Source organism: Girardinichthys multiradiatus, chromosome 4, assembly GCF_021462225.1.
Source record: "Girardinichthys multiradiatus isolate DD_20200921_A chromosome 4, DD_fGirMul_XY1, whole genome shotgun sequence".
Taxonomy (NCBI): domain Eukaryota; kingdom Metazoa; phylum Chordata; class Actinopteri; order Cyprinodontiformes; family Goodeidae; genus Girardinichthys; species Girardinichthys multiradiatus.
In genome coordinates this window covers 29,055,028-29,080,746 of record NC_061797.1, presented here as the reverse complement: position 1 = coordinate 29,080,746, position 25,719 = coordinate 29,055,028, and the positions used below count along the sequence as shown (strand labels likewise).

General features: G+C 39.0%; 1 protein-coding gene and 1 long non-coding RNA gene across 3 annotated transcripts in view; one reads left to right on the top strand and one right to left on the bottom strand.

The window, feature by feature from the left end:
* Window positions 1-24,735, top strand: part of cgnl1 (cingulin-like 1) — a 38,708-nt gene extending 13,973 nt beyond the window's left edge. The window contains exons 9-19 of one of the 2 annotated variants that reach the window (XM_047363159.1): window positions 11,113-11,319; window positions 11,422-11,526; window positions 11,608-11,760; window positions 13,484-13,654; window positions 16,351-16,512; window positions 16,677-16,766; window positions 20,266-20,349; window positions 20,524-20,648; window positions 20,823-20,931; window positions 21,798-21,961; window positions 23,192-24,735. In XM_047363159.1, the coding sequence (XP_047219115.1) occupies window positions 11,113-11,319; window positions 11,422-11,526; window positions 11,608-11,760; window positions 13,484-13,654; window positions 16,351-16,512; window positions 16,677-16,766; window positions 20,266-20,349; window positions 20,524-20,648; window positions 20,823-20,931; window positions 21,798-21,961; window positions 23,192-23,351 (1,530 nt within the window). In that variant the 3' untranslated portion in view covers window positions 23,352-24,735. The remainder of the gene's footprint in view (window positions 1-11,112; window positions 11,320-11,421; window positions 11,527-11,607; window positions 11,761-13,483; window positions 13,655-16,350; window positions 16,513-16,676; window positions 16,767-20,265; window positions 20,350-20,523; window positions 20,649-20,822; window positions 20,932-21,797; window positions 21,962-23,191) is intronic. The other variant, XM_047363160.1, reaches the window with a different exon arrangement.
* LOC124867004 lies at window positions 8,783-13,581 on the bottom strand. Its single transcript, XR_007037968.1, has 2 exons — window positions 13,445-13,581; window positions 8,783-9,064 (listed from the first exon to the last, which is right to left on the bottom strand). It is a non-coding gene; the product is annotated as an uncharacterized LOC124867004 (long non-coding RNA).
* Window positions 24,736-25,719: the final 984 nt, after the last annotated feature.

Sequence of the window (25,719 nt, the reverse complement as noted above, 5' to 3'; positions counted from 1 at the left end):
AAATGAAATATTTAGAGACATTTATTTGTAAATTAATTTTCTGCGGGATGCACAAGGACGCTATTATAGTTTTTCTAAGATTTTCAAACTCTGCTGTTGTTAAAAGAATTATGGGGGTGAATCAAAATTGGACGTAACGCCACACTTAAAAGTGACTATATACAGACTGAGCATAGTTTCGGCAGTAGGGTTTTTGTCTGGCTCATGTGCATCCTGTTTGCCTGAAAGAGTGGAAGTCATCCTTGTTCAGGGCTTCCTGTGGCCCTGGTGGGGGTCCACAGTGGCGCTTTGCAAAAAAGGTCTGTGAGGACATTTCCTTTTGTTGAAAAGAGGTCCTGCTTCTCAAGGGAGTTTGTCATTGGGGGTTTACCCTCGGTTCTTTGTAAAACACCTGGCCAGATAAAGTCATTGTTTATTTCACTTTGAGAGCCTAAAGAGCCACTCACTGAAGCTTTTCCTCTGTTCTTCAGTGCAGGGATTGTTTTAGGCCACATTTGTTGTTCTCATTAGTTGCAATGTAGAAATATGACTGGATTATTCTTGTACATCTGCCTTATCTCTCTGTATTTGAGTTTTAGGTGATTTCTGGCCAGTTTCCCTGTCCCTGCTGTAGAAAAACAACCCCACAACATAATGCTGCCACCATTATGTTTCACAGTCGGGTGGATGTGTTCAGTGTGATGTGTAGTGTTAGGGTTTCCTTCACACACAGAGGCCAAAAAGTTACAAGTTTATTTCTTCTAACCTTCCTCCTCATTTGACAAACTGTAAACATGACTTCCTCTTGACTCTGAGGCCTTCCCAGAAAAGCTGCATATATACTAAGTTTACATTGTGAACCCCATTTAGTAAGTTGGTGACGTCTTCAGAAAATTGGTATGTCAGCTTTTTTCTGAGTTATAGAAGTAAAGCGGGCTGAATCTATTTAAAACAGCTGTATTAATTGTCATGTCAAACAAGAAAAAAAATATAGTCGTAACTATTATTCCTGGCCCCATTCCAAGTCCTTCGCCCTGATGTTTTAGGTGACCATGTGGGTAGGAATGCTGGAAAGTGGAGCACTAAGTTGTTCGGTATACATGTTAATCGTAGTGGCAAGCCATCACCAATCTAATGAGCTGCAGTTCCCCCTCTTCTTTCTGGGCCCTGCAAAAAAAAGTGGATGGTAATTGTGCACCTCGGTCAATAATGAATGATGAGTTTGTTTCACACAATAAAAGCAACGGGGGTTGGGACGTGCTGAGTAAGTGGGTCAGTGTGCTGTAGGAAAGGGGGTGTGAGGCCGATTCCCGTGAAAGGAATTGAGGGCCTGTTTTGTGTCTTAACTTGAAAGCTGCATTGTCTTTTTGATGGGTTGAAATCTGTGGAATTTTATCTGGGTTGAAAAATCTTGGCCATACCGATTAGGCTTTGCTTATTTTCACAAGTATTACACTTTGATCGGCGTTAACAAAAGCCATCTGCTCATTTGGTAGTGGGTTTGTTGCTTTGTGTCGGTGTGTGAGAAATGTGGAGGGATGCAGTTGGAAGAGATGAGGTTTCTCTTTCAGGAATGTCGGGGTCAGATTGGAGAATGTGCACCCTGTAGACCTTCTTCTTTACTCCGCTCCAGCTCTGTTACACTGTACCCACTCCCACTGTGGGAGAGGCTCAAATCTTTTCATTTTTGCCTCCTCAGGGTGCAGTAGTTGTATCCCCGTCTCTGCAGCACTCCAGATTCCCAGTGATGGGGGCTTTAATAGGTTCCAGCCCTTTTTAAACTTTAAGGATGGAGTCTTGTGCTTATCGCATCATTTCCAGCTCTTGTTATGTTTCACTAGCTAGCCTAAACCACAGTGTGCAACACAGCCACATTGTTATCAATCCCTTATCTGTAACCTCAATCCCCAATGCTGTATTTTTTAATTTCCCAACTCCACAGTTTCCACACAAGACTCCACCATGATCTCCTGCTCTCCTAAATGCAGTTTATTTTCTGGCCTCACTCCTACCCCAGCCTGCCTCTCCACTAATCTCTACCAGCATGTGAACTCAAGTCTCACTGTCTGATCATCAAACTTACACAGCCCAGAGAAGAGTTTCCCCTCAGGCTTGTTGTGGAAGTAAACACTCCAGCGTGAATCTGTACATTTGATGATAGTGCCGTATTTCCCAGCAAAGCTTTGTGAGTTTTAACAGACGGCTGGAAAAAAGAGGAATGAAACTTAGGACAGCTAGGGAGGAAGGAAATGACGATCTTGACACAGACAGCAAGGAATTGACTGTTTATCCTTCGTGAAATCTGACTTTCTCTGAATTTTCCAATAGCTATAGTGATAACTTTGTAGTCTTAATAACTTTGTACCATCCCAGAAACAGGAACTAAGTACTAAATGCCAGAAGGTGCTTGGTACAGGAATGTTGTCGGGCAACTATATGTGGTTTAGATGAAGTTTACACCCTAGGCCAGGAAGCAGGTTCGACATCAAGGGTAACTTTTAATTATCCAGTGATGCTTAAGCTTCTGTAACACTGGTTTTAATCTTACAATGTATGTTGCCATATCTGAATCTGAACATGAAGAATAGAAGGGCATTTTCTAAGGCATCAAGCTCCATCATGGCTGTGAAGTAAATGTATGCTTCCCTGTTTTGTATAGTGTGTGGGTAGCGGAATGAGGGGTGTAAAAATAAATAGTCTGCTACTGTGTGACAACGGACTAAGTTAGTTTTGCCATGTCCTTCAATGCTCTGTAGAATGTTGAATTATTAAGAAAATAGGTAGGGATGCCAAGACATTTTAAGCTTTCAGCATGCTGAGGCGAGTGGATCTTCCTCTGAAATTTAGAAATTCAGATTTCTGAGTGACAGTAAGATGTACTCTAAGTGACTGTGGACATTTTGGTTTGCTTCTTTACAACATGTGGGGACCTCTGAAACAATGCCAGTTATCTTTGAAGGCAAACAAAGGATTAAACAATGTTTGAACGATTAAAATTCAGAAGAATTACATTCGTCAATGGGAGCTTTTTGAGATGGTCTATGTATTTCACACAGTTTATCTTCACAATTGTCGTAATTCTCCAATTTCCTTTGTTTTATTTGCTATGCGAAACTGATCTAGATGCTCTCTTTTTGCCTCCTATTTCGTCTGTATAAGCTGTGTTGTTCTTGACGTGAGTTGCTTTAACATGATTGTTAGCTTGTGTGCAGACAGAGACCTCTGTGTTTGAGTTGTTAATCTCTGTACTTGTACTTGTACTGTTGTGTGGGATGTGTGTTTGGGTGTTTCCTCTCTATCTCATTGGTCTTCACTCATTTATCATCTGTGGCCCTTGGCCTACAAACATATCTGTAAATTGGACAGGATGGTGGTTCTTGTCTGAATAGAGGCTCAGAGACCTAAAAAGTAAGGCTGATGCAATATTTTTTTACAACAATGAGTGCACTGTAATATATGTAATTATATTTAATCTGTGGTTCTTTTGGTATGATGCTTTCTGTCACAGTGTTGGCCTTTAGTTGGATGATTCACTTTTTAACTGTAAGAAATGGCGTTGCTCGCATTTTGCATGGTTCAGGTAATGAAGTCACTGGGAGCTGTTACTGAAAACAACAAGACAGCCTGAAATAATAGGAGCTTTGACGTTCCTGTTCACTTTATTCCTCTTAATTTGTTCTGAGATGAAAATGCACCAAAATATTTTCTTTGAAATGTTTCTGGTTTCAATGATGATTAGAGTCTTAGCCTCAGGTCTCACTGTGTCAGGGAAAATGATCTTGCAGAGGTTTTGCATGGTCACAGTTTCCCTGGTTACTGTAATGCTTCAGGAAATGTGCAGTTTGGCTCTACACAGAGACTCTTCTGAAAGCTGGTGTCTGTTTCTGTTTTTCTGAGACATGATTTACCTTCTCCCTTGATCACAGAGATGCCAGAGCTTCTTAGCTCTCCCACTTTGAGTTCTTTGTTAATACTTCCTTCCACTGAGTCATTCAAGCCTTCTGCCTGGATGGCTAATTTGTTTTAGAGGTACTGTGTTTTTAATACACATTACATTTTTACATACATATTTAGGAGAGGATATTGTTTTTTTTGCATTTAATAATGGTTATTTAAGTTTCTTTATCTTAAAAGTTGTGGTTGAATCCAGAAACTGATGAAGAAAGAGGCACAGGCCCCAAACCAAAGCATTTTTTTCAGACAAGAAGCTAATTGTAATTAATTGAGTGACTCCTGACGAATGTCACCGGTGTCGAGGTATGCTACGTTTTCATAAAGTCACAAATTCAAAACCACAAGCATTACTGGAAAAAAAATCACTCATGCTGTTCCTAAAGGTTTATAGTGCTTTTAATGAGATGTCAAACTGAGCTGAGTTTTCTTAGACTGTTTGGACCATATAATTCAGTGTTGCCCTTCCCCCACTTGTTGATGCAACCTGCGGGTCAGCTGGCTAAAAGAAGAGTACTACACATTTCCCCTAGAAAGTATTTCTGATACTCATAAATATGGACAGTCAGCTTGTTCGACTAGTCTTACTCTATAAAGAGCAGCATTGGAAATATGGTAATATTTTGTGCTTGGACACTGCTACCATAAGTAGCATAAGTATTGATCATATATTTTTGCTTATGTGTATGTATCAAAATCAAAATAACATGAAATAAGCAATTATAGATAACCTTATAACTTGTTATATTCAATATGATAAAATGTTTTAGTAACAATAAGAATAAAATAATTAGATTATGTAAGACATGTAAGAGACTTTTGTGTAAGTGCAGTAACACAAGCGTTTATACCCAACTTTACATATTTTAAGCATATTTCTGATCCTCCAGCCTCAGGATGTCCTTATCAAAATACGTAATTCTCAAACTCATTCATTTTAGTTTCAGTGTTTGGATACTCAGTCTTGATCTGATCTGGACTGGTGCATAGAAAGACATTAAGATTATTTACTTTACCTTATAGCTGCACAATATATTGAATCACAGCTTTCATCGCAATATCAATAGTAGCAGTAATGGAATCACAAATGACTCCTTGTTGTGCATTCAAATTCTACTTGCAATAATATAGGTGGCTCTTAAAAAGACTTTTAGTCTTCTTTACGGCCACACCTGATTTATAGTTAAGCCCCAAATTATTCACACCCCTGGCGAATTAAGTTTGTGGTAATCTTTTAATTTGACCATGTTTCCTCTGGCTGGAAGTAATATTAACGTTTTGGAGTGGCCCAGCCAGAATCCCAACTTTAATCTGATAGAGAATCTGTGGAGGGACTTTAAGATTAGGGTGATGCCATTGAGGGCTTCCAGCCTCAAAGACTTGGAGCCCAACATGTAAATAAAAAGAGATACATGTTTTTTATTCTCTTTTTACATTATCTTTTGAAAGAACCCTGGTTAAATTTCCTATCAGAAAAAAAAAACTTCTTCCGCTATATGAAGGTCAGTTTATCTCCAAATCAATTTTTATTGTGTTTTTGAAACTCAATCCTTTGTACCCTGTAAAAGAACTACCTTAAAAGAGATTGGTCAGTCCAGACTCCACGAACCTCTAGGAGAGAGTGGAGAGGTGAGCACAGCACATGACCTGGAACATGCACTTCACTTCAGCTTTTGTCCTGCGCTTCAAAGACTGCACAAAGTTAGTTAATGTGCAACTTTGAATAAACAGTTTGAGTACACTAGGAGACCCAGGTGAAACTCAGAGTTTGGGTAGAAAATTGAGAAAAGGGGCCAACATTAACTAAGTCTCTCTGTGAAATTTACAGAAGACAATGATTGTATGGCGTAATCATAAAAAAAATCATGCTGTAATAGCTAATCAAGTCATGTTTTGTCATTTCTAATCTTTGTTATTTTTAATATTGCTTTATTTTGTTTACATAGTACTTACCTCTGCACTTCATGTGAATTCTATTGAAAAATAAGTAAATATGTATATTAAAAGCAGTGGAATCCTTTCAGACGCTTTATAAACGTACCTTACAAGCACTGTTGTTTCAGTTATAAACAAATCTGATTATCTTACAGGCCAAACTAAGAATAACATGGCAAGGGACAGTCTCAAAACAAAGGAGGTTAATGTTATTTCATCTCCATCCTGTTTCCTCTCATAGGACAGAAGCATCGTCTTTGTTCATAGTTTAAACCCATGCAGGCTAATGTGGGAAGTGGGGCATACAGAAAGAAGGTAGTGGATTTGGACGGGTGTCCTGTCTGTTGTTAATTGATGCTTTTGTTATTTCAATGAAAGCTGTGGTAATCCCCTCATACTCTTTTATCCCCTTTGTTTATTTTTAGCTTTGCCATAATTATGACAATACTCATAATCCTGAAACAAACCAAAGAAGAACGATGTTGAGATTTTCAAGGTCATAAAACAGCAAAAACTTGGATGGAGATATTTCTTACGTAAGGTAGCAGTACAGTGAAAAAGTATGTGCTCCCTTACAGATTTTCTCTGTTTTTACTTTTTGTCAAACTTAAATGTTTTGGAATATCAAATCTATTAGAATAACAGGCAAAGATAACCTTAGTGAATACAAGAGCTGTTTTCAGCTGATGATTTCTTCTGTCAAGGGAAAAAATGTATCCAAATCATCCTGGTGCTATTTGAAAAAATAATTGCCTCCTGCACCAACTAACTGTCTGTGCCAACCTTGCCATCAAGAGTTTGAGAAAACCGGCAATTAGTCTTTTAGATCACCGTGGAGGAATTTCTTGCTCTTTTGCAGAAATGTTTATATTCCACCACATTGGGGGTGTTTCAAGCATGAATGGCCTGTTTAAGACCATGCCAAAGCATTTCAATTTAATTTCAGTCTGGACTTTGACTCAGCCAGGGGGTGGTATATTCGACTTTATTTGGTTTTATGACTCGGAATGACTCGGAATCTGTTTTATTCGATTTATTTAGCATTTTATGACTATGTAAAGCTACGTTCTGAAGACAGGACTGTGATGCAGTTTTCGAAATTGCCACTAGGGTTGCAGCATTGTGAGTAATGTTAAGAACAGATGTAAACAAATAGGGTTTAAGCCCAGTTTAAAAGCAGTGTATGTAGTATCTTTAAGAGTGTGCGTCCATAAGACTGGTGAGTTGTGTAAACTGTCTTATAAGGATAATTTATTAATTAGGTTTGTTGTTCTGCACATTTTCTGTTAGCTCTTTTTACTTAAAAATATATTAGAAAGAAATGGCTGACGAATATAAGTTTTTACCTCAAGTTGGTAATTTTTATTATGTTTAGTTGTCTTTTTCTAACTCTATCTCCACATAAGTGATTGTAACACAGGACTGAAGTAATGATAAAACGGTGTATTTCATTTGTTACCAAATATAGTTCAGGCTACAAATAAAGGCATTTGGGCCACTTAGTTAGGCTTACAATACAGCTTGTGGCTGTAATATTTCATTTAATCTACTCATATGGGAAGTTGTGATTACAATTAATTATGCACAAATGTTTCATTTGTGTATTCTGTTTTGTAGAACCACAAACACGCGTACCTGGTACCTGAATCTGCTTATTAAAGAAACCATATAGCATCACCTGGCCTGATCATTGACTTGGGGAGTCCTACAGGCATTTAACCAGTGCATCCACTGCGATCACCACCATAGTAAACTGGTCATTAATCTTAGAAATCACCATTAGAGTTAATACATTCAGTTATGCTTAGAACCATGTTTATCAAACACTGGATGAGCATCCATTTATGTTTATTTGGTAGTTTTCATGGTGCTGGAAAGTATTCTGGAGATGCAAGGATACTCCTGGATGCTCTGAAATATATATCTGGGCCCATCAAACACTCTTCTGGGCTTTTGTGATGTCAAGGGCGTCTACATGTAGACTGTGAAACTTTAAATGCTGGAAAATGTTCTGGAAAATTTGAAATGTTCTGTTCTAGTCAGTCTGAACGAAAATTTGTAAAAACAAAACAAAAGACAATTGGTCTATGATAGTTTTTTTGTAGTTCCTATTAATATTACAGCATTATTGCATTTTTCAAAGTCAGTCATTGGTTTTGATTTTGGTGTGCCACCCCAAGATTTTTAATGACCCAATGTGGCCCCCCCCAGTGAAAAATTTCTGGGGGTGCCATTGCTTTGACTAGGCCCCTGTGAAACCTTCATTTCATTTTTATTTTTTTTTTGCCACGCAGAGGTGGACCTGCTGGTGTGCTTTGGATCCTTGTCCTGCTGCATAACCAAGTTATGGTCAGGCTTACGGTTACGAACTGTTGTCCAGATATTCTTCCTCAGGATTTCTGGTAGAGAGCAGAATTAATGCTCCTACCAATTACAGCAAGTTGTCCACATCCTGAAACAGCAAAGCAGCCTCATGCCATCATACTACCACCATGTTTCACTTTTATGCCAGATGTAATAAGGAACACAGCTTCCAAAAACTTCCACTCTTGTCATCTTAGAAATGACTTTGTTACCCATTTCAGATGGATAGACGTCAGTTATTTTGTTTTTCATCTGCTCTTGAAATTCTTTGGATTGTAAGATTATGTTTTGTGTTTTTGAAATCTTTTAGCCTACTTCATGTTGTCAGGTAGGTCCTTTACAAATAATTCACACTTTCACATAGAGTCAGGCTAGTTTGCTATAATAAATAAAACCATCTTTTGAAAACTGCATTTTGTATTTTCTAAGCATATTTTTGCGTAATATAAAATTAGTATGATCTAAAACACTTAACAGGTCTGAAAGGGCAAATACTTTTTCACATCACTGTAAATGCTTGTTGAAAGCCTTAAAGGAAGCTGAAACACAAAAGTGACCGAAAACTGTATTTTATTTGGATTCATTTGATATAAAGGTCTCATTTTGTTTCTACCAGTTGTTGCCTTACATTAATTCTCATTTGTTTTGATGGACTAAGACATAAAACACTGATATATGTTAAGCTGGTGGTGTAGTTATCTCTGACGTCCTCTTCTCTTTAAACCAAAGCAGCGATGAGGGCGGCTCTGAAGCGACATAGGAACAGGTCTGACAGGCTTGCAAGCACAGAAGCAGGGAGGCATCCGTCACATTTCTCTTCTTCTAGAATGTTTCCCTGTTGCAGAACAAAAAAAAACATGATGAACCGACCGTCACACACCTTTTACACCTGTCGCAGACAGGGAATAAAGGAGCATGATAAGCTCTGTGCATATCAGGCACAGGACTGTTACTCTATCGGATTACCTCAGAGTTTTGATGTAGATAAAGTTTGAAGCCAAAAGTACAATATAAATTAAATATAATTTAGCTGAAAGATTTTTGTGTTTGGGAATTATGCACCACCTAAATGAGTCACTGTTTGTTAGCTAACCTGTTTTTAGTCTTTTCGCTAAAATAAACCTGTCACCAGATGAGGAATAGCTGACAGCAGAGGGCGTTTGTATGCTCTGTCATGCATTTGCGTAAACACACATACATGCAGTCACAATCTGCATGAGCAGAACAACAAAGAGGAGTCTCTCTGTACGCAAAGATGCCCTAAAGACCTTAAATTCACTGGAATATTTGTACTCCATATGTCCTCATGTTAAATGTTTAAGCTGTAAATTGGTGGCCATATGTGGCAATATGTTGCAACATGTTATACTGCTTTAGTCTGTAATTTTCAATCTACATGAGTGCGCAAGCAACATTAAAATGACAGTGAGCTGTCGAACCAGTTATCTAACATTCCTCCCCACAGAAAACACACCTATGAATGCCTCAGTGACGTTGATGAGGGAGTCGCTTCTGAGCCTGGTTGTTTCTTTTGTTTCAGTTATGTCATCATTTCCTCCATGACCCTCAGTGTGATGCTACCACCACGGCCCTGACATTTTGTTCAGTGTTCTTTGGTTTGAAAGCTTCTCCGTGACTCCTCCACATATACTTTTGACATTGTGGTGATATCTGGCTTGTCTAACTATACATTTAAGTCAAGTTTGAACGTGTCAGTTTTGTGGTACTTCTTTCATGGTGAAGTGAGATTATTTCAAACTCAATTCACCATGAAGACTGACACTGGCTGAAGCTCTGAGGTTCCAGGGTTGTTCTTGGACTTTCAGTTTGGGTAGAGGCTTGAAACATGGACCCAGTTCTAGCTGGACAATGATCTCAAAGATTCATTGAAGTGGATAAAATTAAGCTTCTGGAACAGACCCCACAAAACCCTAGACCTCAACCACAAAAACTTGTGGGCTTTGCAGGTCATTTTCTGGATATATTAGTAAAAGTTTATTGTTGTATTTATTAGAGAAAATCTGCAATAAATTCAAACTTGTTTATCAAACTTATCAAATTCAAATAGGGGCGACGGTGGTGGCTGTGGTAAGGGTGGGTCCTGTAACCGGTGGGTTGGCGGTTTGAACCCCCCGCTCTGTCTGTCCCAGTCGTTGTGTCCTTGGGCAAGACACTTCACCCGCCTTGCCTGCTGATGGTGGTCAGAAGACTCGGTGGCGCCTGTGTACCTGTGGCTATAATGTAGCCTACCACTGTCAGTGTGTGAATGGGTGGATGACTGATTGTAGTGTAAAGCGCTTTGGGGTCTCTCGGCACTTGATAAAGCGCTATACAAGTGGAGGCCATTTACCATTTATCCAGTTTTTTGTTTAGAAAATTACTTTGAAGTTGTTTTTTGTCAAACCCTGGTAAAAGAATGGATTAATTAAAATTAATAACAGATTGAATTGATGACTTCATGGAAACATCCAAATAAAACTGTTATCTAAGATGTCTCCATCTTAAAATGGGTTTAAGTCCATTGCTTATTTTTAATATGCTGCCCCAGGTTTTGTTTAACACCTTTTAATCATACTTTAGTATTTAGTTTATGAGAGATCGCAGTGTCACGTCCTCCTGGCCCATAGTGGCCTTCAGTCATCAGATGGCAATAAATGCTGAGAGCTAGTTGCCTTTATTCATGGTTTATTATGAAGTGTGAGACAGGAAGGCTCTGTCCTTCTTCGTCTCACCATCAATGGAGAGAAAGTTAGCTCTTCAAATACCTTTTGTTACGAGACATTTGAGTTGCTTCTTCATGCATCATAGCTTTGCTTGCTGTCTTGGAGTCACACACTCCTGCTTCCATTGAACTGAAGCGTCTTTTCTTGTCGCTCTCTGCAGAACAGCGCGGCTGCAGTTCGAGAGAAGGCCGAGGTAGAGGCAGCCAAGGGACAAGCCGAGGGCCAAGCTGGGCGACTGAACCAAGAGATCGAGCGACTGCGCAGGCGGACGAATGAGCTGGAAAATGAGGTGGCTAAACTCAACAGGATTATCGATGAGGCCAAGCTACTGGAGAGCAGGCTGGGAGACAAAGTTGGCCGCCTGGAGGTGTGAGGGCTTATTGTTCACAACAAGTAAATTCTGATCTCTGCTCTTCCAATTCAGTATACAATATAAATGTTGTTTAATGCTGTAATGTACAAATAACAGAGAGAGAAAAGGCACCTGGAAGAGTCCCTATCTGAGATCAGGGAGCAGGAAGAGGAGATGTCCCGTGCTAACCGAATGTTGAACCTCCGACTGGAAGATGTGCAGGTAAGAGTGGTGACACTGCTTTAGGTTGCAGGTAGATAAACATACAGTTGGTCACCGTCTTTTTACTGCATTTACTTGTAGAAGAACTTGGACATACTGGACATTGAGAACAAAGAGCTTGAGGACAGGTTACAGGAGGAGAAGTCTCAGAAGGAGCAGTTTAAAAGCATGAAGAACAGCATTGAAGACGAGAGAAGGCTGCTGGACCGGACAGTGGAAAAACTTCAGAGGGAGGTGAGGACACGTCAGGCTTTAACAAGAACAGCCAAGTAAGCTGGAATATGCACAAGAAAGAGCTTAGCTCACATGGTTGACTTCAGCTTGGAGCTCATTCCAAGTTGGCCGCCATTAATCTTTGAGTCAAATGAAATTACAATCCACATTAGTTAAATGGAGTTTTTGTGGAACAGAATGAATCAGATGGATAAACAATGAAATATTGGAAACACAAAGATTTTATCTGATAGACCCAAACAAAGTGGTACATTATGGGAGGACAAAAGGTTAATGTTTTAAACTTTTTGATAAATAAAAATGAATAAAATTGTGGTCTTCCGTTGTATTCCATACATTGTCGAACGACCTTTTGCTGCAAGATGGAAGTCTTTTAAGGTTTGTCTCTGTCTCCTTTGAACATATGAGACAGATGTTTTTGCTCATTCATCTTCTGCAAAACAGCTCAGACTCTTCAGATTTGATGGAGTGCGTCCGAGAACTAGCTCGCAGTTGTCTTTAAAAGCAGAATGTGCTTTGATATAAAACATTTCATGTAGCTCTGGCTCTATGTTCAGGATCATTGTGGAACATGCTGGAATGGGAACCTCTGTACCAGTGAAGTATTCTACAGCCTATAACGGGTTTTCTTCCTGGATTGCTCTGTATTTAGATCGATCCATCTTCCCAACAACTCTGACCAGCTTCAGAGTTTATTCATAAATTTATCCCCACAGCATGGTGCCCCTACTGTGTTTAATGGTGGGGGTAGTGTTTTCCATCTAGCATAGCATGTTGGATGTATGTCATAAAGTTAAATGTTGGTCTCCTCTGACCATTCTGGGGTATCGGAGTAAAAGGAAATGAATACAAATGCAAACCCCATGTATCATTTTCCTTTCGATTGGCCCTGTCTTTCAGTGTTTAACCCTTTCTCTCTCCTAGATATAGCAATTGACTGAGCATTACTGTAACTAATTATATGTGCTCTCTTTCAGACTATCCTTGAAAACTGGCTCAGAGTTTATCTGTTCTTTCTTTCCAGATGAAACGACTAAAGGAGCTACATTCATTAACATTTACTTTTCCTTCCCATAGAAAGTACTCCTGGATCAGTGCTTCTTTGTTCTCTTTGTGTCTCTGCTCTGTTCTCTCAAACCCCCAGTTGGTCGTGGCAGATGGCCGATCACACTGAGCCTGGTTCTGCTGGAGGTTTCTTCCTGTTAAAAGGGAGTTTTTCCTCTCCACTGTCGCTACATGCATGCTCAGTATGAGGGATTGCTGCAAAGTCAACGCCAGTGACTGTCCACTGTCTCTACATGCTCATCCAGGAGGAGGGAATGCTGCACGTCACTGCCTGGATGCAATCTGCTGGGTTTCCTTAGATAGAAAAAAGTTTTATCCAATTTGAATAAATAACTGAATCTGACTGCACTGTTCAATGGTTAGGATTAATAGGAATGTATGTACCTGACTGTTGTGAAGTGCCTTGAGACAACATGTGTTGTGAATTGGCGCTATATAAATAAAACTGAAATGAATTTAATTTCTAGTTTGCAACTGATTACTACTTTGTTTTAGTCTATCACATAAAATCTCAATAAAATCCATTGCAGTTTTTGGTTGTAATGTCAAAAAATGTAAAAACAGTTCAAGGACCATAAATAGTTTTGCAAGGCACTGTAATTATTACCACACATCTCACTTTCTTCTGCTGCTTCTTCCTCCATCACCATGCCTGCAGATGAGTGGTATTGTTGAGGCGTCACAGTCATCCACTCGTGAGCTGCAGGAGCAGATCGATATTTATAAAGAGAAGAACCGACGGGAGCTGGCAGAGCTGCAGAGACTCCTAAAGGAGAGAGGACAGGAGCTGGACAAGTTGGTGCTGACCACGAAAACCCTGCAAGAGGAGGTAAAGTGGCCTGATTTAAGGACTGTGCAAACACTGCTTTTATGATAAGATGATGGTTATATCAAGGCTATCATTAGTCAGACTTACTCATGAAGAATGGCATTGTTCTCACTCATCCAGATGAGTCCTCCTTCAATATCATAGTTACTGTTAAGGCAATGATGTCATCTTTTTGGTATTTCTGCCACCCCCTGCCTGTTACAGCCTAAAACATGGTCTTGAAGTAAAAGGCTGTAGCAACGGAAGTTTCTTAGAATGTTTGACTCAATTTTGAACAAAAAAAGAGAGACATTGTTCTCTCTTTTGTATCCCATTGATTCTTGGATAAAAGTGAAAACTTGACAAATGACCTCTCTGCATTATGAACGGTCAGGAACTCTATTTCAGTCTGCATTATGGAATGTGGAGAATGTTTTTGTTGGAAACTGGAATAGATAAACGCGATGATTAATATTTAAAACGAAGTACGTCTTTATTTATACACCAAACATTTACTGAAGGCTGGGCAGTTGACATAGATTTTATGCTTTTATACCACACCGAACAGCCTTTATAGCAAGGTTAAGGCAGAACTGTGTGAGATATTAATGTTACAAATGCAAAAGAAAATCGAACCAGTAATGACTTCAGTGATAAATAACCATCTGCAAAAATACTGCTGTATTTTAAAAGGTTTACCTTGAAGCTTTTATGTTTACTGCTGCGGTTTGTCTTTTCTGTAATCACGCATTTGATTCACTTTTTAAAGCATAAAGAGTTTTATGAGAGGGGAAAAACATTGTTTACTTTAATGTTTTAATTAACCTTGTAAACAAAAGAATAACAACCCGGCTGGTTACCGTTTAAAGATGGGTTTTGCAGGTTCTGCCTTCATTTTAAGCTAAAAGGCTTCATTGAACAGAAATTTTGCGGATTTTCTCCCAGTTGCACATTCCATTGCTCTTATAAAAAACAGACCAGCCCTCCCTTTTTAACGGCTCTAAATGTTTCTCAGATGAGGTTTCATTTGCTTGTGTCATGTGATAGAGTGTAAAGGGCAAATGTCGGGGTAGGGTCGTTGTCCATGCTCTTCCCATCTGCATCTCTGCTGATGAATCTTTGTTCAGCTGGTGTTCAGGATGAGGAGGATGTCTGTGCTGGGATATCTCTGCTGTGAAAGCTATGCTGGCTAATTCACATCCTCCTCCTCCTCCATTATTTCTTCACAGAGAAACTGATGACTGGCCCTGTGAGTCCTCTTGTTGAGCTGATTTCAGATGTTTTTTAGGAGACTCCTAAAATCATAACAGGGTGAAACATTTTTAAGAATTGCTTTTTATAGATTATACAAATGCAGCTTTAAAAACAGTGAGAACTGCTCATTTCTAGATCTCCACAAGTATGGAGGATGCTTGATTATCCTCTAACATTATAAGTAACTTGATATATTCATGGCAAAATATATAATAACCTGTAAAAATGTGGATGAATACTTGTTGCAGTTTGGTGTAAGATGATGAATTTGTCTCGTCTGGGTAGCAAGCAGTGGAGGTAGGTTTTTCCCAGCTGCAGAGGGGTACTACCTCTGAAGGAAAATGATAACTAGGTCTTCTGGATTTAATGGTCACACAGGGGAGCCATGAACTGATTCCACTAAGCTTAGTTTAAATGGTTGGTTATTGCTGCAATAGTAATTCTCGATACAAATCAATGTGAAATATTTTAAAAGTAGTATACATTTCAAGCATTTTATAGAAGGACGAAAACTGTAAAATGCAAATATTACTTACCCTATGACCAGTATTATGATTTAAGGACAAGTTTCCTGGTGTTGGTCAGGTCTTTTGGCAGCAGCACTTTCGATTAGCTGCAGCTGCCTGATATTTTTGTTTTGTTACAGGGATTCAGTAAAGACGCCTTTTAAAATAATCTAACCTACTGAAAATAAAAGCGTGCACCGGTTTTACTGTGTTCTGTTTTGACAGAAGTCCCTTCATTCTTAAAATGTTGTTAAGGTAATAGAAGGCTGACTTATTAATAAACTTTATGTAAATAATAAAAACTTTGTTCTGAATCTGTAACTACACGTAGTTTTCTGGCATGTTCTTTGGTGTTTAACCTAATTTAGTCTAGTGGATTGCTGATCTCCAACCTCACAATTTTGGGACCAAAAACAACAACCTCTGTCTTTTCTTGTCAATTTAATAATTGATATTATGGACCTCTTCACATAAGGGATTGTGGTTAGTTGGTTGACACAGCGATATTAAATTGTGAATCATCAACATATGATAAGAGATGTAATTTTCTATAAAGTGAGCCAGAGGGAGTGTGTAAATATTGAATAAAAGTGACACGAGAATGCAACCTTGAGGAACCCCACATGTGATCTTTGTACAGATTTAGAAATGCCAATAAAATAGTCTTATAAGTCTGGTAAAGACTTATAAGAATCTTTACCAGACCAGTTTCTGTGATCAGAATTTATTTATAGATATAAACCAGTCATTCTGTAACACTGGGATCGGCTACTGAATGCTGTCTAATCAGGACGTATTGCTAGGGTCTCTTGTTGTGCTGAAATTCTGATGCTGTTCATTCCTTGTAAATCACTTTAGCTACTGCTCATTAAATTAAAGAGACAATCATTGTAAATTATTTTTTGTTGTTGCTGTTATCCAATCATATATTTGGAACCATCATTATTCTGTGTTCAGTTGTCGCTTCGGAAGGATGAACTGAAGCATTGTCAGAGGGAAAGAGACGAAGCTGTTCTCAGGGAGCAGACTCTGGAGAAAAAAGTTCATGATCTGGAGTTGGAGGCTGAGAAAAACACACGGGTCAAGGACGACAAAACCCGACAGATGAAACTTATGGAGGTACACGTTGATGTTAACTACATCTACATTAAACGTTTTATTTGTGAACTTTACACAGGGATATTTTTACAAAAGACCTTGATCTTTGAGAAAAAACTGATGTCATTGACAAAGCTTATCACAGATGACAACATTTACAACACAGGTTCACGTTACATTTGCAGGAAAGGATTGCTCAGCTGGAGTTAGACCTCAATGAGGAGCGTCAAAGTGGAGACCAACTGATGGATAGGATAGACCGAGGAAGAGAGCAGGTATGCAAACATTCACACACACCCTCCTCACATTCTCATTATCATTGCGCACCTGTCTCAGTGACCCGTTGTCCGTCTTCACACAAACGTGTCTCTGTTCCGTCTTTGTCTATAAATGACCACCTGTTGCTTTGTCTTCCACTTCTAACATCATGATTTTGGCCACTAAGGAAACACCTTGTCAGGTCCCAAATATGTCCTCAGTGAGTCTGTGTCTCACCTGTCTGTGTCTTCATATGTGTTATCCACATCCCATAATTCATTCTGTGCTATAGGTTCTGCTGGTTTATTGCTTCGTAAGGTGATCTTGCGCAGTCAGTGAGGTTAGAGGCCTGCCAGGCAGGTCCACCGGCGTCTCTCCAGTTTTCACGTCTCCATCACAAAAGGACCCCTTTTAACGCAGCGCCTGAGCTAGAATATTAAAGCTGCCAAACCTCTCAAGTTTGCAGGTTGTCGAGTTCACTTGGAAATTGCACCGAGTAACATCAGTCTGAGAACAAGCAAGTTTTATATGATCTCAAGGAAGCGCTCTACTTTTCCTTCCTCTGTGATAAAGCTGCTGACAGAGACCCCGTGAAGTGTGGTTTTATATATGCTTTTAGGACGTTTCACGAGACAGAGTTGGTTGTTGAAATATAGAGGAAGTTGAAGATTTTTATGTTATTACTTTTATTAACAATGTTTTTATAGTAATATGGGTTTGTTTTTTTATTTCTAGCCATAAATAACTCTGAAATGTAAAAAGAAGTTCCTCATAGCGTGAGACCAACACAGATTCAAAAGTTGTGAGCAAATCTTAAATAATAAGACTGTAATGTGGTAGTGTGGAGTATTAAACTCTTGGTCTCAGTAAGGAGAAAAGGTCCTGGCACACAGAAAAGAGTGGCATTGTGACAAAGTGCCAATGGTTCAACATGAGGCTGAGGCGGTAGTCAAGGCAACCCCCGAGCTTTGTGCAGCAAGAGTGCTTCTGGTGTGCGGCTGTGAATGTGCATGTGTGTGCATGCCTTGTGGATGTGTATGTGTGCATGTGTGCTCTCTAATGTCTGTGGGGAGCAGCAGTGGTGGGGCAGCGGGGTTGCAGCACAGGCATCAGGACGAACACCTGCGTCTCTCCTGGCACCAGGTGCTCCTCTCCTGTCTAAATGAGAGTAATCTCCTCTCTCCTCTCCTGCCGTCTCTCACAAAGCAGATTAGTTTCGCTGCATGTTCCAGTCTGCTGATTCAGCTCCCTGAAGCACCGCTCTGGCTGCACCAGTTATGGGCACCATCGTTCATCAGAGCAGCCCACTGTCACCCGCTAATTGGCATAAAATATCACCGATTCTGAGCCGCTCTCCAAAGAGACAGCCATCACCGCTGTATTGATCACTATTCGTTTCCCCCCCTGTGGAACTAGGCTGTAACTGAGCATTTAGGTTCACACAATCAGACTTTTCTGAGCTGATCTACTTTAAGTAGATGAGTGTTATAGAAATAGTTTAATAGTTAAGACAGACATCCTTCACTGGTATATTTAAAACTCACTGCACACACGTAACTTATATATGGGATATCTCTGCTGAGATATATATCTATATATATATATATATATATATATATATATTATACCACTACACTCAAAACATTATTATACTTTCCCTCCAACAACAGAATGTGGAAAAATGTAAATTAGGTGGATTTAGTTAAATCTTGCAATTTTATTTAGGATTTGTTGTTAGCAGAGTAAAACAAAAATTTGGTTTAAGATAAATTAATCTGGAACCAGTTGTTTGCTTGGTAATTTGCTTGGAAAGTCTTTCATTTTAAATGAATTCAAACGCTTTAAATAACTCTATCAGCCAAATCTATGGTATAAAAATGAATGAAGAGCTCTTGGGGCCTAGTAAAAGGAAACTGAAAACTGAAACATTATTTTGCAACAATATTCTGTTTTCTCAAAATAATAAAAACAAAAGTTAATCTACATTTGCAGCAAACTTCTTATCTTTACCAACTTAAGCTTTTTATTTCTTTTTCAGCCATCATCACAATCATTTTGTATCTCATTGGGTTTTTTTCTTTATCCCTCCAAATAAAATGAAAGTGGAATTGAAAGCTTAAGTAGGGGTGATTCATCAGACCGGACATTAAAATGAAAAGTTATCAGTTATATTCATTTGAATAAAATGGTTAATATGGTTAATATAACTAATTGCTAAAATTAGAGTTTAAAGTTGTTTTCTTCTTTTTGAGTCAAATGGCTAAGATTGATTTAAATTTATATCTTCATCTAGTCAGGTTTAAAATAATTTTCCTCTGTCTTCCTCGGCACGATCTGTCTAACACCAACAGTGTTTTTAAAAGGTCCCTTGGGAAGTCTGGGAAAATCTCAAAATTAAGAAATTTGCTTTTATTATTTTCCAGGTCTAGATAATTATGAGTGTTGGAAAATAGGCTTCCACTGGGGATGCGTAATATTTTATTGCAAATTTATCATCATCACAGGTCCTTTGTACAATGTATCAATATTACAAAGAACTACTTGCACTGTAATAAATATTACCTAATTATGTTAGTACCTCAAATTTATGCTCGCTATTTCAGATATGATATGTTTGGTGATTCTTTTCATTTTAATGAAGCAGAAAATATTTTAAGATGTTTATGTAAGGTCTTTAATAAATGTTATTATTATTATTTAAAATAGCATCTGTTGTTTAATAAAGCCATGTTGCTTGGATCGATAGACTACTCACTATCTATTCTATGTTAGCAATAATACCAAGTAGAAAGGATCTTTTTTTATCGCAGGTTATGCTGATATTATGCAACCCTAGATTCCAGATTTTCTGTCCTTATTTCTATATCTAAAAGGTAAACATTTCTAACAAACAACAGCTTTTTTTAAATTATATTTACCTAGCATTTGATTTACCACAGCATAAATCAGGTTCTGCTTTTTAATCATTTTGGGTTTCAAAGTTACCCAGAGAACCCACGGGTGAATCCCCATTAAATCACAAACCAAAAAGAGCCAATCTCTTGGAACAGGGTTTTATCACGTGTCTGTTGTCCTTAATCTGGGTGTGGTTTAGACACCAAACAAAACGCTGAAACTGCTATCTCTTTTTTATTTTTTACAAGCAAAAAACATATCTTTGAACAAAGTCATAAAACATTTTTGAATTCCATTTAAATCTGGAAATTTGGGTCCGGAGAAGAGTTTTTTTTTAATGAAAGCCATCATCTGCATATTGTAAGCAGAAGCTGCTCTTAATTACAACCTTGTTTCACTGAGAGTTGGCTCTACAATCGAAACAAGTGGTGGAATGCAGTAGAGGAAGAAAATCCTGCTCACCAATTAGGCCGAACATTTGTGGTGTTAACTCTTCCATTGTTCAGCATCTTGACTCACTGACTGCCACAATGGTTTCTGTTGTGGGTGAGACGCAGACAGAGTGTGAAGATAATTGTTGTGGGACTGCAGTGATGACAGTGTCTGGACTCGGCTTGACAGGTGGAGCAGATGAGGAATGAACTCCTGCAGGAGAGGGCTAGCAGACAGGACCTGGAGTGTGACAAGTTGGCTCTGGAGAGACAGGTACACTCTCTCCTGTCTTGACAACAACACACCCACAATCACTTCATTCATTTTCCCATCACATTCATTTTAATGTGTCCATGCTGTCATCATTAACACTGTTTGTTGATTATATAGAGTCTAAAGGTAGATTTGGAAAGCTCTTCACTTCGTTCTTGTGCGTGTTGTTTCTAGAATAAAGATCTGAAGTCCAGAGTGGCTCACCTTGAAGGTTCCCACAAGTCAAACAAGGAGAGTTTGGTGACTGAGCTGGAGGCTCACATACAAGAGCTGGAAGAGAAGCTGGAGGGGGAGGAACGGTGAGAAAAATCTGCCTAGTCGGAGGGTGATCTTTGACTGAGAAGTTTAATTAGGATAACGTTGGGCATATTTTACCATTACCAATAAAACTATGGCTAGCTATTAACATTTTAATGTAGTGTGTGTAAGACAAAATCTATGAGCTGTAATAATGTGGAAGGTTTGTTCTATAGGGAGAAGTCCAACCTGTCCCTGGCCAACCGCAGGCTAGAGAGGAGAGTGAAAGAGATGATGATGCAAATTGAAGAGGAACATCACACAATGCAAGATCAGAAGGACCAAGTATGTAACATACACCCTCATGCACACACTGACAGCTCTACCCATGTCACACAGCTGGATATCTATGTTTAAATACTTTCAGAAGACATGAAGCTATAAAATCAACTGATAAGCCAGGCTGCAACAGGATTTCGGATGTCAATTAACTGCCATGCAGTTCTCACATAACCAATGTGAGAACTATGAACCCAATAACAACGTTACTTAATTTCATGCACAGCAGTACGGACAAAGAGTCGCTCACCTTGGCATGCTGGATGCTTGAAATTGACAGCATGACCTACATTTTATTATTTAGGCTAATAGTTATCTGACCCCTTGGGAGCACTCATAAGGCATTGAAATGTCATTCCCAAAGAACAACTTGAACCTTGTACATAGAAAACTAAAGACAACATTTGGTGTGACATCACACCAAATGTAACCAACCCCATCCAAAAAGAGCAGAACACTGTGAATTCTACACCCTTAATCCTAGTACACATGCACTATTCAGAACAGGAGCAGATCAAAAGCAAAACAAAGACATGGCAGGACTTGATGTTCCATGAAATCTCCTACATTTCCTCACGTTGAGATCTGTGTAATACATTTTTTGATACACCAGCATGCATAGCCTTTATTTTCCTCTCCAGTCACATGTTTTTCTTTTCTATTGTTTAGTTTTTTTTGTTCATTCTTACTTCCTTAAATACACATTTTTCCATAAGATTTTTTAATTCGGTTTTATATTGTACTCTTAAATAATGGCGAGATGTCAGATCTTTGCTGAGAACTCACAAACTAGTCTGCTGCTGCATGCCGCACCACCATACCCAGGGGTCGTCGACCTTTATAAACTTAGGATGTGGTTTTTCTTCTTGCAGTTGAATCTGCGTCTGAAAGCCCTGAAGAGGCAGATGGATGAGGCTGAAGAGGAGATCGATCGACTGGAGCACAGTAAGAAGAAGGTGCAGAGGGACCTGGATGAACAACAGGAAGCCAACGAACACCTCAATAGTCAGCTCAAAGCTCTGCGCAACGAAATCAGGTTAAAACTCCACAGTCCCTCGTTTATATTTTATAACAGGCAGACCAGTGTTTTATGTGGGTTTTATGTGATAGACACAGCACACAGAAGCATATAATGGTGAAGTTGAAGGAAAATGAGGACTAGCAAGCATTTTCAATCCACCTAAGTCAATACTTTGTCGAATCATTTTTTGCCACAATTACAACTGGAAGTCTCTTGAGGTACTTCTCTACCAGCTTTGCTCATTTAGAGACACAAATTTGTTCCTTACAAAATACCTCTAGCCTAGTCAGATTAGACTGAGCGCATCTGTGAACAGATCAGGCCTTTACTCCAGGCCTTTTGTGGTTAACTCCAACCATCTTCCAATTAATTCTGAAAAGCTTTCTCTGTCCTGCTGAAAAAACAAAAGCATCCCCACTGCATTGTTCAGCCACCACCGTGTTTCACTGAGGGGATGGTGTATTCAGGATGATGTGCAGTGTTTTCACCACACATAGCCTTTTTGCATGTAAAGCAAAAGGTTTAATTTTGGTTGCTTCTGACCAGAGCAGCTTCTACCTCATAATTGCTCTTTCCTCCACAAGAGTTGTGGTAAACTGCAAAATGGACTTATTATGGGTTTCTTTCTACAATTTAAAACTCTTCCATAAAGGCCAGATTTGTACAGTGCAGGACTAATAGTTAGCCCTGCTGACCTATTTTCCCACCTGAGGTGTGGATCTCTGCAGCTACTCTAGAGTTACCATGGGCTTCTTGGCTGTTTCACTCACTAATGCTAACTAATTCTCACTTTATTGTGTTCGGAGCATGAAACCTAACCTTGCCTTCAAACTTCTCCACAACCTTATCCCTGATTTGTCTGCTGTGTTGTTTGGTCTTCATTATGCTGTTTGGTCTCTAATGTTCTCTAATAAACATCTGAGGCCTTCACAGAACAACTGGATCTATATTGAGGTTAAATTACACACAGGTAAACTCTATTTTAAAAATTAAGTGTCCTCTGAAGACAGGATGTACCAGGCTTTATTTACTTGTACCAGAGTAAAAGGGTGGAACACATATGCACAGACATTTTTTAGATTTTTGTTTTTGTTAAAAATCATCTTTCCACTTCACAAACTGTCTTGAACATCACATAAAACCTCAATAAAATGTGTTGAGGTTTGATGTTGGAAGATGAAAAAGTACAAAGAGTAACTGTTAATGCAGGTATTCTCATGATGCTTTTAAAAATATCTAATGCAGACGTAAGAACACCTCTGCTCCTCTGCTCAACAATCTGGACGACGATGATGATGATGATGATGATGATGTCAGCACTGATGGAGAGATGTACTTCAGCTCGTCGTCGGGTTACAAGCGCACCGCAAGTCAGGAAAACAGCCTGTCAAGCCTCGGCTTGTGAATGGACATAAGAAATGCTTTTTTACTGTACCACTGTTGAATCAAACACCAGGATGTTCATTGTTTCATGTGCTATTGTAGATATCACACTGATTTATCTGTGTAAATACTGAGTGACTAAGTTGTTTTCTGTGTTTTTTAAAGATTTGTTTTGCAGCATTTGTGGCCTTTATTTAGTCTTTTTTGTAGGTAGGTAGACATGAAATGGGGTGAAGAGAGGGGGAAGACATGCAACACAGGTCGCCGTGGCTGGCACTCGAACTAGGGAACAGTCGCATCGAGGGCTGTAGCCTCTCCATACCTGGGCTGCGCGCTCTACCGCTGTGACTGCGCTGCGCCCGTTGGTTGTTTTTTTAATATCCACCTTTTAACAGTGGTCACAGCTTCCAGGATTTTATTTCTGGGCGTGGTCTCGATGTCTATAAACTCACTCAGTGTTATTCCAGCAGCTCTCTGAAGGATAAAATTTGAAGGGAAAGATAAAATTTGAAGGGTTTTATATGACGAAAAGAAACATGTAAATATTGTTTATTTCTACACTTTACATTCCCTCCTCCTTGTTTCTTTGCTACCTAATGCAGAAATTATTCTCAACGCCGATTATTCCACCAGTAGTGGACTTGAAAACCAACTACTGATTGCACTGTAAACCCAAACTGTAACGCCTTTTTGAACATCCACTTCTTTTTATGCCTTTTAATGAATCATAAATATACTCTTTTCTACCTACCAGGTATATGAAATATATTTACTTTTTTAATGAATACAAAGCTAATTTGAATATATGAAGTGAATTCTGCCAGGACACTTGTTTAATTTATTCGTTCTGGGCTTATTGAGGGTTTTGTTTTTAGGGAGTGGTAAATGAGGGACTTTGTACACATCTTTTTGTACAGTGTTGTGTCTTTTGATGACCAGTATAGTAACACAATGGCATCAATTTATATGTTGATTTTGTACAATAATCTCAGTATTTTTATATGGCTTTTGGAAAAGTTTGTTTTTTTCCTAAATGAGACATTTATTAGTTACATCTCTGCACAAAGTTATCTTCCCAGACACCTTGATTTAACCTCCATCTTCTGTTAGATCTCAGTGTTAAAACTGAACACTGTGAGACTTTTGATATTAATTATATGCCAGCTCTCACAGTGCCTTGTGAAATGCTTCTTTTTTACCTGAATGGATGATTTTCTTTAGATGTAATAAACTGACAATCAAAGATATTTCTACACTGTGATGATTTGCACTCTGTGTTTGCTCTGTGCTGAAAATGCTGAATTCTGACCCCGTGTGGAGGAATGCAGATTCCTGCCACTACCTCTCTGTACGCAACTGTATGTTCATAAATCCTGCTGTGACAAAAATAAAGTTACTTTCAGTTACTCCATTGTGCTAGTAAATCTGAACGGGCCATCCAGGGTACAGCCCAGCTGATGCATGGTTGGAAATTTGTGCAAACCATGCCCATTCCGGTGCACCGACTCCCATCGCTGAGTTGCAAATTATGCGTGGCCTATGCTTTAAGAGGCCAGGACAATGGCCACAACTATCACATTTCTTGCATTAAGCCACTTCAGAAACAGAGACAAAATCAGAAGCATCTCAAATGGGCTGAGGTTGAAAAAAGACTGGACTTTTGGAAATCAAAGTCCCAGAGTCTAAAGGAAGAGTGGAGAGATAACTTGAGCTCCAAGGTGAAATGTCTAGTTGTCAGTGATGATTTGGGGTGCCATGTCATCTGTTGGTGTTGACCCACTGTGTTCTCTTAAAGTCCAACACAGTCGTCTGCCAGGAGAGTTTTGAGCACACCGTGCTTTTGCATCTGCCGGCACCGCCAAAAGTTTCAACACCTGGTTTACTGACCAGGGTATCACTGTGCTTGATTGGTACCCAAACTGGCCTGACTTGAACCCCATTGAGAAAATATGGAGCATCGTTAAGACAGACCAGAGCCAACAATGCAGACAGGCTGCAGGCTACTATAAAAGCACCTGGCCTTCCTTAACACCTCAAAGGCTCATCTCATCCATGACATGCTGCATTAATGCAGTAATTCATGCATATGGAGCCCCGACCAAGTACTAATTGCATATGCTGTGCAGTGCATGGACATATGCAGACATTGCATTGTATTTTTTCTTATGCAATATTCACATTTTATAAAAAACTGAATTGAGGGCCAAGCTATAATCATTAAAATTTACAGAAATAACTACTTAAGATATGTTACTTTGTGTTTTGCTTTTTAAGTTGAGTTACTGTAGTAACTTAATGATATTGTAACTTGCTGTAATGTATCTGTAGATGTATCAAGAATAGAGGTTTAAAGGTTTACTATGAGGCCAGTAGAATATGCCAATTCATTG